General features: G+C 45.6%; 1 protein-coding gene across 1 annotated transcript in view; it reads left to right on the top strand.

Moving 5' to 3' along the window:
- CAMK4 (calcium/calmodulin dependent protein kinase IV) overlaps positions 1-17,735 on the top strand; it is a 393,072-nt gene that overhangs the window by 226,999 nt on the left and 148,338 nt on the right. Inside the window, exons 4-5 of the mRNA XM_075341900.1 lie at positions 983-1,065; positions 16,059-16,131. Coding sequence (XP_075198015.1) covers positions 983-1,065; positions 16,059-16,131 — 156 coding nt within the window. The remainder of the gene's footprint in view (positions 1-982; positions 1,066-16,058; positions 16,132-17,735) is intronic.

The following is a 17,735-nucleotide window of genomic DNA, read 5'->3' as shown; positions in this document are numbered from 1 at the left end:
CACTGTTTCCATCCATTTCAGCAATTTTCCTGAAAGCCCTCCTGTTGGGGTCTTCTGAAAAAATGCCCGAGTGTCCGATTGACTTCCATTATATATTCGGTACTCGAGTTAAGCCCGTCCGAATGTCCAACCTGCTCAATTCGAGTACGGAGCACTTTAGCTTCTAGTGCTCGCTCATCACCAGTAATAACACATGACTGCAAGGCCAGACTACACAATTTTGTAGTCTGTAACTATGGAGATACTTAGGGGTACTTTGCACGCTGCGGCATCGCTAGCATTGGCTAGCAATGCCGAGCACGATAGTACCTGCCCCTGTCACACATGCGATATCTTGTGATAGCTGCCGTAGCGAACATTATCGCTATGGCAGCATCACATGCACATATCTGCCCTGCGACGTCGCTCTGGCCGGCGACCCACCTGCTTCCTAAGGGGGCGGGTCGTGCGGTGTCACAGCGACGTCACACGGCAGGCGGCAAATAGAAGCGGAGGGGCGGAGATGAGCGGGACGTAACATCCTGCCCACCTCCTTCCTGCCACATAGCTGGTGGAGGCAGGTAAGGAGATGTTCCTCGCTCCTGCGGCTTCACACACAGCGATGTGTGCTGCTGCAGGAACGAGGAACAACATCGTATCTCCTATTGGTGCGACATTATGAAAATGACCGACGCTACACAGATCACCAATTTTCAACGCTTTTGCGATCATTTATTGGCGCATCTAGGCTTTACACATCGCGACATCGTTACCGGCGCCGGATGTGCGTCACTTTCGAGTTGACCCCGACGATATCGCAGTATCGATGTCGCAGCGTGCAAAGTACCCCTTAGTTCTCATTGGAGCGGTATGCACAAAATTAAAATATATTTTTCTCAAAATCTTTTGCAAAACTGCTATATTTTTTGCTTTAAAGTGGTTAACAATGATTACAAAATGCAAATGTATGTAAACTAATGATGACTTGTGTAATTACTTGTAGATAAAGCTGAAGGAGATTTTCGAAACACCTACAGAAATTAGCCTTGTTCTTGAATTGGTGACTGGAGGTGAATTGTTTGATAGGTGAGTAATGAACCAATGCTCAATACATTTTCCACAATTTTTTTTTTTTGTCCATAGTTAGTCTGGTACATGAGATACATCAACAGATCGAAGAATTATTCATAATACCAATATATTAGAAACTGAACTGTATGAGCAAATACCATCACTTTAACCCTGGGACTAAAGCTGGGTTCACACATAGCGACAGCGACAACGACATCGCTGTTACGTCACCATTTTCTGTGACGTAACAGCGACCTTGTAAGTCGCTGTTATGATCGCTGCTTAGCTGTTAAACACAGCGACGCAGCAGCGATCATAACGTCGCTACATGTGCAGAGAGCAGGGAGTAGCGCACACTGCTTAGCACTGGCTCCTTGCTCTCCTAGCTACAGTACACATTGGGTTAATTAACCCGATGTGTACTGCAGCTACATGTCACAGTGCAGAGAGCAGGGAGCCGCGCACACTGCTTAGCGCTGGCTCCTTGCTCTCCTAGCTACAGTACACATAGGGTTAATTAACCCGATGTGTACTGCAGCTACATGTGCACAGAGCAGGAGCTGGCACTAGCAGCAAGAGCGGCGGAGGCTGGTAACGAAGGTAAATATCGGGTAACCAGGGAAAGGTCTTCCCTTGGTTACCCGATGTTTACAGTGGTTACAGCTTTCCGCAGCTGCCAGACGCCGACTCCTGCTCCCTGCTCGCTTCATTTCGTCGCTCTCTCACTGTCACACACAGCGATGTGTGCTTCACAGCGGGAGAGCGACGACGAAAAAATGAAGCAGGACATTCAGCAACGAGCAATGACCTCACAGCAGGGGCCAGCTCGTTGCTGGATGTCACACACAGCGACAGCGACGGGACTTCCCTGCAACGTCATAGAAAATGGTGACGTAGCAGCGACGTCGTTGTCGTCGTCGCTGTGTGTGACACCACCTTTAGACACTTAGCAGAGAGCCTTCTATTGTTAGAGAGTCTTGGGCTTCTGATAAAAGCAGCCTCCAAATGAAATCATACGGTAATCATGTCTTCCGGTAAGATTGATGTGTTTTCTTCATAGAGCTGACGGACATGCAAATTATCCTATTCTCTTCATTCCTGTTAAATGCTGAATTGAGAAAAAGGTGAAGAATTCAGCTGGCTGTAAATCCACAGTTCCACATTTATATTAGGATTTAATGTAGTTATTATGTTTCACGGACACAGAAATGGGCCTCCCTGACATATGTTATTCATCAGATTATCTCATGGATTTGTGGATTGCTGGAAGTAAGAGATATTAGAAAAAAAATGTACAGTTTTCTGTGCATCTGAATGAGGTTTATAAAGTCATGCATATTCTGTAGGAACTATTCCATTCTGATGCATAGAAGAGACATTTTCTGCAATTTCTGCTGCTTGTGGATCCTTAAAGCAACTCCCTTTAGTACCGCTGCCTCCATCTGTCAGATTGATTCCTAATTTTCGTCTTCCACAAAATGTCCAGCATGGTAGCATGGAAACTCTGTGGAATATGCGGACCAGACCTTCTCTTCTAAATGGAACAATTTTATTAATAGTGTACATGATTGATGTAATTTATTCTGAGAAATAGGTTTCATTCATATACGTGTGCACCAATAGGAGAACAATAAATTATAGGGAAGGAATAGGAATACAATGTATAGTAACTGTCAGTAGGTGCTCCATGGCTATGTGCCATGGTAGTGACAGGGAAGATATGGTGCATAACGCAACACACAACACAACAAGGGGTTCATCTGGGACACTTATACAACGGTGGGCCCTAGACCTAGTGAGGGGGGAAAATGGGACACTTCCTTCACTCACCTGCAGCTGCACTCTACACTCCTAGCCAGTTCTTATACCGGTTCTGCACCTGTCACCAAACAGGATACCTGTGTCCTTTGCAGACCCTGTAATAGCCCTGTCTAATGGCTGGCAGGGGAGGGATTCTAGCCCCACCGCTGCACTAATGACACACCTAGGGAAGCAAAGACAGACAGGTGAAAAACAACAAGAGACAGCTGTAGTCAGCAACAGGACTGCAACCTACACAGCAACTTGCAAAGATGGCTCCACCAGCTCCTTCCACCTCCTGGCCAAGCATCCAAATGAAAGTGAATAATTGGCACCTTCTACAGGAAGCAGAGGGTATATACAGTGACAGGGAGTTGTCCAAACCGGAAACACCTGAGATGGTAACGAAAATGCTTGCTCGCAAGGAGTACTGACAATATCCCTTGCCTCCATAAAAGGAAATGGAATACATTTATTCTGCAGTCTCACAAGGCAAAGTTAGACTTTGGCCCAAAACCTGTTACTAGTCTCTTAAAACACAAAGATGACCATGACACTATGCTAATGACCTGAGTGTAGAGTAGCAGGACTTTATTAGTGCTGACATTTTGCATCTACGAGGTGGACATGCTGCGTTGGCATTCCACATGGTTAGATTATACTGCTCTGTGCAGTGTGATAAACAGAGCTGGGTGTAAAAGTGCCTATCATGAACTGACCTTCTCCCAGCCGAGCTATTGCCTGCCAATGCTGACTTTCCCTCAAGATTACTGTCTTTGAACGGCTGATAAGGATGCTCTTCCCTGACACAGCTTTTTCTAAGGACGCTTTCACATAGATATATTGTGGTCAGTAGCTTGCATTATCATTTGTGCCAAAACTGAGAATGGAAGCTACACAGAGAAAACCTAAAACGGAAAGATTTTTATCTTTTCTATGTTTTGGAATACCTCCTGGGTTTGGCATACAAATAGTGAAGCAAAATATTGTGATGTATAGGTGTCTTAAAGGATTACAGGGTACAAATCCTAAATAAGCATCGTAGGATATGCACAGCAATTTAGAGAGGGCTCAAGGAGTAGCTTAAAATTTGTATGTGATTTTTGAAGATATTGTCGGATTAATAGGATTTGAGTTTATCCAGCAAGATTACACAGAATTTACTCAAGATTCTGAAGATGTTCACATTAGATAGATCAGCTAATGGACATAGAAAAGCACACAGGCACAAGTGTCAGAGTACAACATCGCCATTCCTATTTATACCAATAGCAAATAGAAAACCTAACCAATCAGCATGACATTTATTATTGTTATTAGGGCTTTACATGTCAAAGGGGTGTACATAATAAAAATAAGTACAGTAATCATGAACAATTCTAGGAACAGACTGGTACAGGAGGAGAGAGAACCCTGCCTTGGAGGGTTCACAGTTTACAGGTGATGAGTGAGGATAAAGTAGGTGAGGATAGAGCTGATTGTGCAGCATTATAGCGGAATAAGGGTTACTGCAGGTTGTAGGCTTAACGGAAGAGGTGGATCTTCAGGTTCCTTCTGGAGGTTTCCACAGTAGGGTGATATGTTGGGGAAGAGAGTTCCACAGTTTGGGTGATGCAAGGGAGAAATCTTTTATCTTATTGTGAGAAGAGGAGCTAAGAGGGGATTAGAGAAGGAGATCTTTTACTGATCGGAGGTTGCCTTCAGGTAGGTACCGGGAGACTAAGTCACAGATATATGGATGAGACAGTGTGTGGATAGCTTTGTATGTTATATTTAGGGTTTTGAACTGGAGTCTTTGGGCAATGGGAAGCCAAGGAGGGAAGTGAAGGGATTGGCAGAGTGGAGAGGCTGAGGAATGGCGAGGGGAGAGGTGAATTAAGTTAGATTGGAGGGGTGCAAGACTTTTAGAAAGGAGGCCACAGAGCAGGAGGTTGTAGTAGTCGAGGCGGGAGATCATGAGGACATGCCCTAGTGTTTTTGCCGAATCTTGGGTAAGGAATATACAGATACAGGAAATATTTTTGAGTTGAAGTCAGCAGGACTTGGAAAAGGCTTGGATATGTGGTATGAAGAAGAGAAAGGAGTAAAAGGTTAAACCAAGGCAGCGAGCTTGCATGACTGGGGAGAAGGATAAGCCATTGACTTTGCTGAATATGTTTGTTGGGGGTATTGAGTGAGAGGGAGGGAGGAAAGATACTTAGAGATTTAGCCATAAAATTATTATAAAGCAATAGATCCTCATGCATAAATAGGGGTTGAAAGCAACATAACATTTTTATCTTTAAGTCACATTCCAACCACATGTTTCTAAATCTGTTCTTGCAAGCTTGCATGGCCTTTATCTGAAACCATGTCCTATTTCTGTTTGGAGAAGGTACATTGTCCTTTGACCTTTTATCCTGGAAACTTGCTTTTTCTCCAAATGGGTTTTTCTTTAAATAACATCCAGAAGTCTCACATGAGTAAGTCACATAGGGTGCCTAAGGCTACATGATCAGTGCTTGTGCTATATTTTTTTGCTGCACAATTGCTGCACCTTAGTTTACTTGTGTTTTTTTCATTGCGTTGTTTGTGTGCGTTTTTGATGCTGTGTTTTTTGTCTCTGGTGTGTTATGCTTTAAATAAACCGGCTTTGTTTTTAAAACTTCCTGGTATTGACATTCTTAGATACAGTAAGGCGGGCTTTGCACGCTGCGACATCGGTAACAATGTGTTACCGATGCTGCAGCGATAGTCCCGCCCCCGTCACACGTGCAATATCTAGTGAAAGCTGCCATAGCGATTATTATCGCTACGGCAGTTTCACACGCACATACCTGCCGTGCGACGTCCCTCTGGCCGGCGACCCACCTCCTTCCTAAGGGGGCGGGTCGTGCGGCGTCACAGCGACGTCACACGGCAGGCGGCCAATTGAAGTAGAGGGGCGGAGATGAGCAGGATGTAAACATCCCGCCCACCTCCGTCCTTCTCATTGCAGCCGGTGGCAGGTAAGGTGAAGTTCCTCGCTCCTGCGGCTTCACACACAGCGATGTGTGCTGCCGCAGGAGCGAGGAACAACATCGCACCTGTCGCTGCACCGGCATTATGGAAATGTCGGAGGCTGCAGCGATGATACGATAACGATGCTTTTGCGCTCGTTCATCGTATCAAAAAGGATTTGCACGTTGCGATATCGACTGCGACGCCGGATGTGCGTCACTTTCGATTTGACCCCATCGACATCGCATGTGCAATGTCGCAACGTGCAAAGCCGCCCTTACATGCATTTTTGATGCGATTATTCTGTGTAAATGCACTAAAAACGCCTATGTGTTTTTCATCTGCAGATTTTCCTCATCTAATGCTAGTCTATTTGGATATTCTGCACAGCGCAGCCGCAAAAGAAATCGTGTGTATGAGATTTCTAAAATCCCATAGAATTTGCTGAAACTGTAAAAAGCAGCTTTTAATTTGCATAAAACACGTAAAAAAATGCTGCAAAAAAACCATAGCAAAAATACATGTGACTGTAGCCTTAAGCAGTTTCTGCTTTAAATGCTTATAAATTGAAACACACTAAAAAGTCTAATCAATTAACTATATCAATATCAACTGAGTCTACTAAACTGGGTTAGACATCTAAAATCATTGAAGGAAAAGCTGCATAGAGAGATCTGAGTCATAACATAGTAGGCGCTGAATTCAGGTGAAGATTTATGGCATGACTAATGAAAGGTTTCTAGACATGTTTGACAGTATACACTGGACATCAAAATTAAAGAACAATGTATGATCACTTCCTTTTTTTAAAAAATAAAGTAATCTACATTGATCAATATTTGAAGGTTTTTTGTAAGGGGTACACCATGCCACTAGAATAGTGTTTTACAAAAGATCCAAAGTTTATCAACATGAATTTTTTGTTTTGCCCAAAACGTAATGATTATAATTCGAAAACAACACTGACTGTGGCACAGAGAAAGATTATAAGTAAATTATCTGAAGGTAACAACAGTCACCAATGAGTAGAAAGTGTACAGGCCTTTGCTTTGAATGACTTCAGCTCATCTGTGGCTACAGGACATCACTAGTCTCTCACACTGCTCTGGTGTGATTTTGATCCACTCTTCTTCCAGTCTCTTCCACAGTTCTTTGACTATTGGGTTTCTTGGCCATAACTTTGTCACCAAGGATTTTCCAGAGGTTTTCTATTAGGTTTAGATCAGTACTCTGGGCTGGACATTTCATTTCTTTCTGCTAATGAGAAGTTTGGTCATTGCAGAGTGGGCTTTCAGTCCAAATGCTCTTAAACGTCATGACACTGTATGATGAGACAGATCCTTAAACTGTTCAGTGCTGAACAGGTGAGCAATTCCAGCTGCAGTGTTGTAACGATTACCCATGGAGATTCTCCACATTATCCTATCCTCTCTTGCGATGGTGACCAGCCTTCTTGGGGGGACTTTAAAGAGTTTTTGATGCTGTAAAGATGCAATATTATCGAAATCACAGACTTGGAACGACCAACTTCTCTTGCTGTGGCTGATAGGGTCACCCCTTTGGCCTTCATCTGGACAGCCTGCTGCCAGAGTGTTTCAGTCACTTTGGAATGGCACACCATTTTTGCAAAGTCAGTGCAAACTGGAAACGTAGGCTGCCAGTTACTTAGGGTTTGTCACATAATTAAGGAAATTAGCACCAGGTGCCAGATTAACACTAATAACTTTCAGGTATCTGAAAGTGTTCTCTAATTTTGATCAGTGTTCTTTTTCATTTATCTCATTTACATTTATATTATGTGCTTTTGAAAAAATTCAATTTATGAAAAGAGCTTAAAATACTGCTAGTTTACTCATTTAGGGTATAATCACATAGGACTGCACAATGACCTTAACAATTAGGAAATTCTGCAGTGTTCTCTAATTTTGATCTCCACTGTATATACCGTGTTTTTCCAAAAATAAGACACTGTCTTATATTTTTTTTGCCCCCCAAAAAAGCACTGGGGCTTATTTTTAGAGGAGGTCTTATTCTTGGAGAAACACGGTTAGGGGTAAGTTTACCCCCCAAAAAAGCAGACACCCCCCTCTTCCCAGGAGAGTCATACTCACCAGACCAGGACGTCTGCGTGGTTCCCAGGTCCTTCTGTGATCTCGGTCGGTGCTGCACGCGTCCTACCCTGCTGCTAGCTGACGCGCTGACACACACAGCCCGATCGCACACACAAACACAGCAGATATCACACACACACACACAGCAGATCACACACACACAGCAGATCGCAGATATACACAGCAGATCACACTCAGCAGATCGCAGGCGCACACAGCCGATCACAGATACACACAGCCGATCACAGATACACACAGCCGATCGCAGGCACACACAGCAGATCACACACAGCTGATTGCAAGCACACACAGCAGATCATACACACACACACAGCAGATCACACACACACAGCAGATCACACACACAGCAGATCGCAGATATACACAGCAGATCACTCACAGCAGATCGCAGGCACACACAGCAGATCGCAGGCACACACAGCCGATCACAGATACACACAGCCGATCACAGATACACACATCCGATTGCAGGCACACACAGCCGATCACAGATAGACACATCCGATCGCAGGCACACACAGCCGATCACAGATACACATGATCCGATCACAGGCACACACAGCCGATCACAGATACACACAGCCGATTGCAGACACACACAACAGATCACACAGACACACACACACACACACACACACACAGCAGATCACATCCAGCACTTACGGCCGCAGGGAATGAGAGCAAGTAACGTGTCCGGCCGCAGGTCCTGTTCGTTGCGTTCCACTGGACTGCCTCTCAAGATTCTGCCGGCGAGAAGAGATCGGTGTCGCTGTTTGAGGTGAATGTGTATGCGATCCAATGTGTGTGAGATCCGATGTTTGTGTATATGATCCGATGTTTGTGTGTGCGATCTGATTATGTGTGCGATCTGACTGTGTGTGCGATCTGATGTTTGTGTGTGAGATCTGGTGTGTGTGTGAGATCTGATTGTGTGTGTGTGTGTGTGTGTGTGTGTGTGTGTGTGTGTGTGAGATCTGGTGTGTGTGTGAGATCTGATTGTGTGTGTGTAAGTGTGTGTGTGTGAGAGCTGCTGTGTGCGGGTGTGTGATCACTGCAGGTCCTGCCGCTCAGTGTCGGGTGAGTGATTGCAGGGTGCCGCTGTGTATAATGAAGTGTCCTGCAGTAACTGTATCCTTTTTTAGCTGCACGGACACTTCATTATTGATCCGCGACTAGAGCTTATTTTCGGGGGAGGGCTTATATTTAAGCCTTTCTCCGAAAATGCTGAAAATCCCTGCTAGGGCTTATTTTTGGGGGAGGTCTTATTTTTGGAAAAACACGGTATATGTAATTTGTGAGTGTAGGTGTACACTAGAAAGACTAATAAGTTTAACTGCCCAAATGGAGATAAAAAATATTGACATTTCAACATTTACATGGATTACTAATATATCATAAGGGATATAAAGCTAAAGGGGGCTTTACACGCTGCGATATCGTTAGTGAATTATCGTCGGGGGTCACGGTGTTTGTGACGCACATCCGGCGTCATTAACGATATTGCAGTGTGTGACAAGTACGAGCGACCTTAAATGATCGCAAAAGCGGTCAAAATCGTTTGCCGCGGAGAGGTCGTCCTGAAACCAAAAATCGTTATCTGCTTCTTAGCGATGTTGTTACTCATTCCTGCGGCACCACACATCGCTATGTGTGACACCGCTGGAGCGACAAACATCTCCTTACCTGCCTCCACCGGCAATGCGGAAGGAAGGAGGTGGGCGGGATGTTACGTCCCGCTCATCTCCACCCCTCCGCTTCTATTGGACACCTGCCATGTGACGTCGCTGTAACAATGCACAAACCGCCCCCTTAGAAAGTAGGCGGTTCACCGGCCAGAGCGACATTGCAGGGCAGGTAAGTCCGTGTGACGGGTGTAAGCGAGGTTGTGTTGTACAACTGAAAGGGGCGGGTACGATCGCTTGCGATCTTGCTAGCGAGATTGCAGCGTGTAAAGTACCCTTAAGTCTTTTGTAAACTTGTAGTTTATTGAGTGGAGCTGAGCCAGGAGGCCACATGGCCGAGCATGTCCGTCATAGTCAATATAATTTATGCCACAAAAGTAGCATACAGTTAGGTCCAGAAATATTTGGACAGTGACACAATTTTCGCGAGTTGGGCTCTGCATGCCACCACATTGGATTTGAAATGAAACCTCTACAACAGAATTCAAGTGCAGATTGTAACGTTTAATTTGAAGGTTTGAACAAAAATATCTGATAGAAATTGTAGGAATTGTACACATTTCTTTACAAACACTCCACATTTTAGGAGGTCAAAAGTAATTGGACAAATAAACCAAACCCAAACAAAATATTTTTATTTTCAATATTTTGTTGCGAATCCTTTGGAGGCAATCACTGCCTTAAGTCTGGAACCCATGGACATCACCAAACGCTGGGTTTCCTCCTTCTTAATGCTTTGCCAGGCCTTTACAGCCGCAGCCTTCAGGTCTTGCTTGTTTGTGGGTCTTTCCGTCTTAAGTCTGGATTTGAGCAAGTGAAATGCATGCTCAATTGGGTTAAGATCTGGTGATTGACTTGGCCATTGCAGAATGTTCCACTTTTTTGCACTCATGAACTTCTGGGTAGCTTTGGCTGTATGCTTGGGGTCATTGTCCATCTGTACTATGAAGCGCCGTCCGATCAACTTTGCGGCATTTGGCTGAATCTGGGCTGAAAGTATATCCCGGTACACTTCAGAATTCATCCGGCTACTCTTGTCTGCTGTTATGTCATCAATAAACACAAGTGACCCAGTGCCATTGAAAGCCATGCATGCCCATGCCATCACGTTGCCTCCACCATGTTTTACAGAGGATGTGGTGTGCCTTGGATCATGTGCCGTTCCCTTTCTTTTCCAAACTTTTTTCTTCCCATCATTCTGGTACAGGTTGATCTTTGTCTCATCTGTCCATAGAATACTTTTCCAGAACTGAGGTGGCTTCATGAGGTGTTTTTCAGCAAATTTAACTCTGGCCTGTCTATTTTTGGAATTGATGAATGGTTTGCATCTAGATGTGAACCCTTTGTATTTACTTTCATGGAGTCTTCTCTTTACTGTTGACTTAGAGACAGATACACCTACTTCACTGAGAGTGTTCTGGACTTCAGTTGATGTTGTGAACGGGTTCTTCTTCACCAAAGAAAGTATGCGGCGATCATCCACCACTGTTGTCATCCGTGGACGGCCAGGCCTTTTTGAGTTCCCAAGCTCACCAGTCAATTCCTTTTTTCTCAGAATGTACCCGACTGTTGATTTTGCTACTCCAAGCATGTCTGCTATCTCTCTGATGGATTTTTTCTTTTTTTTCAGTCTCAGGATGTTCTGCTTCACCTCAATTGAGAGTTCCTTAGACCGCATGTTGTCTGGTCACAGCAACAGCTTCCAAATGCAAAACCTCACACCAGTAATCAACCCCAGACCTTTTAACTACTTCATTGATTACAGGTTAACGAGGGAGACGCCTTCAGAGTTAATTGCAGCCCATATGCTGGGTTCACACTAAGCGACAGCGACAACGACGTCGCTGTTACGTCACCATTTTCGGTGATGTAACAGCGACCTTGTAAGTCGCTGTTATGATCGCTGCTTAGCTGTCAAACACAGCAGAAGCAGCGATCATAACGTCGCTGTGCTACATGTGCAGAGAGCAGGGAGCCGCGCTTAGTGCTGGCTCCTTGCTCTCCTAGGTACAGTACACATCGGGTTAATTAACCCGATGTGTGCTGCAGCTACATGTCACAGTGCAGAGAGCAGGGAGCCGCGCGCACTGCTTAGCGCTGGCTCCTTGCTCTCCTTGCTACAGTATACATCGGGTTAATTACCCGATGCGTACTGCAGCCACATGTGCACAGAGCAGGAGCCGGCGCTGGCAGCAAGGGCGGAGGCTGGTAAATATCGGGTAACCAGAGAAAGGTCTTCCCTTGGTTACCCGATGTTTACGCTGGTTGCAGCTTACCGCAGCTGCCAGTAACGGCTCCTGCTCGCTTCATTTCGTCGCTCTCTCGCTGTCACACACAGCGATGTGTGTGTCACAGCGGGAGAGTGACGACCAAAAAATGAAGCTGGACATTCAGCAACGACCGGCGACCTCACAGCAGGGGCCAGGTCGTTGCTGGATGTCACACACAGCGACAGCGACGGGACGTCGCTGCAACGTCACAGAAAATGGTGACGTAGCAGCGACGTCATTGTCGTTGTCGCTGTGTGTGACACCATCTTTAGAGTCCCTTGTCCAATTACTTTTGGTCCCTTGAAAAAGAGGAGGCTATGCATTATAGAGCTATGATTCCTAAACCCTTTCTCCGATTTGGATGTGAAAACTCTCATATTGCAGCTGGGAGTGTGCACTTTCAGCCCATATTATATATATAATTGTATTTTTGAACATGTTTTTGTAAACAGCTAAAATAACAAAACTTGTGTCACTGTCCAAATATTTCTGGACCTAACTGTAAATAATAACAGAAATGATCTACAGTCTCTGACTAGAGTAAATTTCTCGTGGTGCTTATTAATTGTGCAGTAAAAACTTATGCAACTTATTGTTGCATGAAATCCTATAAATACACTACGCTGAGAGTCGTGTGAAAAGTGAAATATCATAAATCTTTGTTCAAATATCAATATAACAACCAAGAAAAACATAAAAACTACGGGGAAAAGAAAAGCCCAGAAACTTCTTCCAGAAAAAGCCTTTAGACTATAGTTAAAGTTTCGGATATGCATTAGATATTCGGGCAATCTGTCTGTGTTCCCCCTACATTGTGTGCTCTGAAAAGGAAAAAGTCAAAACAACATTTTAAAGACGATAACCGTCCCACTTGAAGTTATTTTTGTCTACAGAATTCCGTGTTTCCAAAGCATAGATCTTAGGCTGGATATTTCTGTTACATCAGACTCATTTTATTTTAACCTGATGCAACTCAACACATCCCATCTGATAGCAGACCTCATGCAAAAAGTATCAGTTTTCATCAGGTTTTTCACCATTTTCTCCCAGTTACTGGTCTGGGACTGGATCACGATGTTACATCAAATGTTGGTGCCTTCACTTATCCCACACAACAAATGATGTGCCAGAAAAGTAAGAACAATCACATTGAAAACAATGGAATCAGTTCCTCCACCAGTTTCCAGTTGGCGTTTTGATTAAAAATTGCACCCTGACTGATTCTTCTCCTCCCTGATATCCTCAGTCAGGGTGAGTTGAGAAATCCGTAAAAATTGGATAGATAACTGTTTCTACCAAAACTCAGGAATATTGAACGTAAACTATAAGTCTAGTAAATTAGAAAATGCTTACACTCCTCAACTTGGAAATCGCAGCTCCAAGAAAGAAAAGGTGTAGAGTGGTAGAAATCACAGGATGGACAGACATGTTACTAAGAAGTAAATGATGAAAATATGAAAACTGAATTTTCAAAACATCTCTATTTATTCAGTGTTGAGTTTAAACCCCTTGAGTAAAAAACGCATGCATCTACAGGCCTTAACATGCTATCAAAGAGGTTATCAAAGGAGGTCTGAATGCATACTGGTACAGAAACCATCAAGGTCAGCTCCCTTTGCAGTGGTCAACCAATGACGTCCCAGATGTGCTAGATGATGGACAATTCCAGAGCACCGCAGGCCATGGTAGCAGGTTTAGGCCACGCAGGCTGATGCTCAGAGTAGTACAAACAACATGCAGGATAGAGTTGTCATGCTGAAAATTGTCTCCAGGGACACTTTGGAGAAATGGCCATATCATTGATTCCACCACCAAATCAATGTAAGGCTGAGCTGTTAGTGTACCTGGAATTAAAGGAGTTATCCACTTTCAGGAATGTGGTCCCCAAACTGTGTAAAATACATAAAATAGCAAACTCAGCAGGTACTCATCCTTCTTGGATCCAGTGCTTGCTCCCTGCCGCTGCTCTGTTTTCGGTGTTTTGACTATAGCGGTGACATCACGTCAACAGCGCACATCAATGCTATAGCCAGTCACTGGGTTTAGCGGCTTGTACACTCAGCTCCATGTCAGATGCCATCAACCTCAGTGCACAAGTGTCGCGGGCGGAGGAGGGAACGCAGCTGCTGCTGCTGCTCGGTGGTGGCTCGAGCGGTGGGCCGGATCCTCCCGGGGACTCGAGTGGCGTTCCTCGCCCGTGAGTGAAAGGGGGTAGTTTGGTTTGGGTTTAGGGATATTGTCCGTGACGTCACCCACGGTTGTGGTGAGGTTGTGACACCACCGCTGCTCTGGACGGGGATCCCGGGAGCGATGACAGGGAGCAGCTTGGATGTTGGTTCTCCCCTCTGTGGGTAGGGGGTTTGGTTGTCCTGGGGCCCAGTGAGGGGTAGGGATGTATGGCAGGCGGGTTACGGGGCCTGGTGAGGTGCAGGGTCGCAGGGGCAGCGCTGTGCCGCACGGCACGGTGGTACTCACTCAGCCAATGACGAATGCAAAGTCTCCGGTAAAACAAACGGCTGCATGGACGGGTCCCACAAATGGCTGCGGTGTTTCTCCTCCCAGCAGGTTGATGGTGACTGCCTTTCCCTGCACCTGTGTTGTGTTACGGTTCCAATGGCTTCTCACCGGTAACCCGCTCCCCAGCTTGGATGGATGCTGAGGGAGCCCCTTTTGCCCGCAGGCTCTGGCCCTGGGAACTGTAGCCTTGGCGGTGACTGTGTTTCCCTTTACGGTTTGAGCTGTTGCCTTCAATCGGGTCTTGACTGCTGGGAAACCCTGGAGGTTCCCTTCGCTAGCGGATTTGACAAATTTAACGGTGACTCCTAGCCTTGTCGGGGTCCGTAAGCTCTGCCGGATGGTGTCGGCTTCTTTTTACTCTCTGATCCGGTACCGCCGGGCCACCGCCCGTCCACGGTCCTTACGGTTTGCTCCAATCAGCCTCTCCTGCAGACGGTCACCATCGTCTGCCAACCTTGCTGTACCGTCCGGGCCACACACCCGGACCGCCTTCTGTCTGCTCCTCTACCACTTCACTCCTCTCACTTCAACTTCAAAACTCTATCTCCTTCCTTTTCCCGCCTCCATGACTGTGAACTCCTCGGTGGGCGGGACCAACCGCCTGGCCCACCCCCTGGTGTGGACATCAGCCCCTGGAGGAAGGCAACAAGTATTTTGTGTTTGGCCTAGGTGTGCCTAACCGGGGTGTGGGGTGTGTTGGTGTAGTTCTGTGACGACCTGGCTTGTCCAGCGCGCCACACAAGCACTGAGCTCAGTAACTGGCCACTATGCTGTTGTGTGCTGTTAACATGAGGATATCATTGTGGTCAAAACACAAGAATAGGAGTAGCAGCAGGAAGTCAGCCCTAGACCCATGGAGGGTGAGTACCTGCTGAGTTTGTTATTTTTTATTTTTAACAGTTTGGAGCCCAGTTTCCTGAAAGTAGAAAGCCTCTTCAAGAATAGAGAGGCTTCTGTATGGTATAATACCCAACTCCATAAACCCAGGATTAAGACCGGTGTGATGTTTCCTTGTGAATGCCTCTTCAAGGAATTGCCCACATGGTCATCAGGTCAATCTCCAGGGAAAACTTATTAGTGCATCTAAGACAATTCTCATCGCTGAAGAGGATAGACCTCCATTATGATCACCATTGCCATCTTGCTGTGAACCGGCCTATCAGAGCGATGGCATGAGGTCAATAGACATCTGTAGCTGAATGTCTAGCTCAACATTTTAGGTTAGGTCATGGGTTGAACTTGATGGACCTAAGTCTACCTTCAACCTGAAACACTATGAAACTATAAGCCCAATATGGTATAAATACCCTCTTATGGTTTATGTAGACACTGATGTCTTAAGCTTGGTATATGATCACTACGCACCATTCTTCTAATCTGACAATCCTCTGCAAACCTTTTACTGTCATTCCAGTTTGATGTTATTTTCCCAATGACTAGGACACATAATGTTGAACAGTTCTGACTTCTCAGCCTACAATCATTCGGATCTTACAGCTCGTCCTTCTTGGTGTTGCAGTTACAATATAGAAGAGTTTATAAATGAAATTGTCAATGTAAAACATTTTTTCTGTGCTGCATATTTTGTATTGATTAGTTTTAATAAGGCACTCTTGGCTTTTCTGCAGAATTGTGGAGAAAGGTTACTACAGTGAGCGGGATGCTGCTGATGCGGTGAAACAAATTTTAGAAGCAGTAGCTGTAAGTATTCTTGGTGCTCTGATTTTGTGATCTTGTGCACATTGTAAACCTGCACTGTATAACTATATCATTTGAGTTAAAATGATTGGATTTATATATTTTTAAGTAACTGAGTGTGATTCTCAGCAAAACAATATGGGATATATTGGCTAAACATGATTTGTTTGTATTGCAGGGTCTAGGTGTTGTCCAAACAAAAAAATATTTCAATAACTGAAAAAATGTTAAGTATTAATGTTTTGTTTAAATATTATTATTCGTTTTTATTGAGCAAAATATAAAAAAAATACAAAGTTTGATATTTTCCACTCTTAAACACTAGGGGGAGCAGCTGCTGAAATCCTGCTGCAGAGCTACTGTAGAACTAGCTCACATTACAGCTGTAGTAAAAGTGGGCAGAATCTGCTCTCCTGTGTGTGATGTCACAGCTCCCCCTCCCAATATGGGTATTTCCAAAAGGATAAGAGAAGATGAAGTTTAGGATCATAGTGCAGAGCCATTTTGTTGGTGACCAGGAATGTCTAAAGTGTCACCAAGGACAGCTGCATATTGCTCCCCACATAGCGCTCTGCACGCCCCGGTTCAGCAATGCCCTGCTGCATGCACGTCCACCTGCAATGTTCTGCCACATCCATGCCCGCAATGCTCTGCCACACGCATGCACACACACAATGCTGTGCCACACGCACGTCCGCAATGCTCTGCCACACACATGTATACCCGCAATGCTCTGCATGCATGCACGCCCAAACGCAATGCTCTGCCACATACATGCACACAATGCTCTGCCACATGCATGCCGCAATTCTCTGCCCCAAGCACACACACAATGCTTTGCCACACGCACGCCCGCAATGCTCTGCATGCACGCACGCCCACATCCAATGCTCTGCCACATACATGCACACAATGCCCTGCCACATGCACACCCGCAATGCTCTGCCCCACGCATGCACACAATGCTCTGCCACATGCACTCCCGCCTGTAATACTCTGCCACACGCATGCCCGCAATGCTCTGCTGCACGCACAAACACGCACAATGCCCTGCCACAAGCACGCCCACAATGTTCTACCACACGCCCGCAATGCTCTGCATACATGCATGTCCGCACGCAATGATCTGCCACATACATGCACACAATGCTCAACCATATGCACGCCCGCAATGCTCTGCCACACGCATGCACACAATCCTCTGCCACACACACACCCGCAATGCTCTGCCACACACGCGGCCGCTTGAAATGCTTTGCATGTATGCACGCTCACATGCAATGCTCTGCATGTATGCACGCAATATTCTGCATGCACGCACGCACACACGCAATGCTCTGCATGCGCACATGTAAGCCCACAATGCTCTGCATGCACGTACGCATCCAATGCTCTACATGCACGCACACCCGCATGCAATTCTATGCATGCACGCACACAATGCTCAGCATGCACGCATGCCTGCATGCAATGCTCGGCATTCATGCACGCCAGCACGCAATGCACTGCATGCACGCAATGCTCTGCATGCAGGCCCTCAGCGGCTGCAGCAAGGAGAGCTGGGGGAGGGTAATAGCGGCACATGAGGGAAAGCGGGAGGGTGTCAT

This window comes from Anomaloglossus baeobatrachus, chromosome 1 (genome assembly GCF_048569485.1).
Source record: "Anomaloglossus baeobatrachus isolate aAnoBae1 chromosome 1, aAnoBae1.hap1, whole genome shotgun sequence".
Classification (NCBI taxonomy): domain Eukaryota; kingdom Metazoa; phylum Chordata; class Amphibia; order Anura; family Aromobatidae; genus Anomaloglossus; species Anomaloglossus baeobatrachus.
Note: the sequence above shows the minus strand (reverse complement) of the source record. Positions and strands in the feature narration are given on the sequence as shown.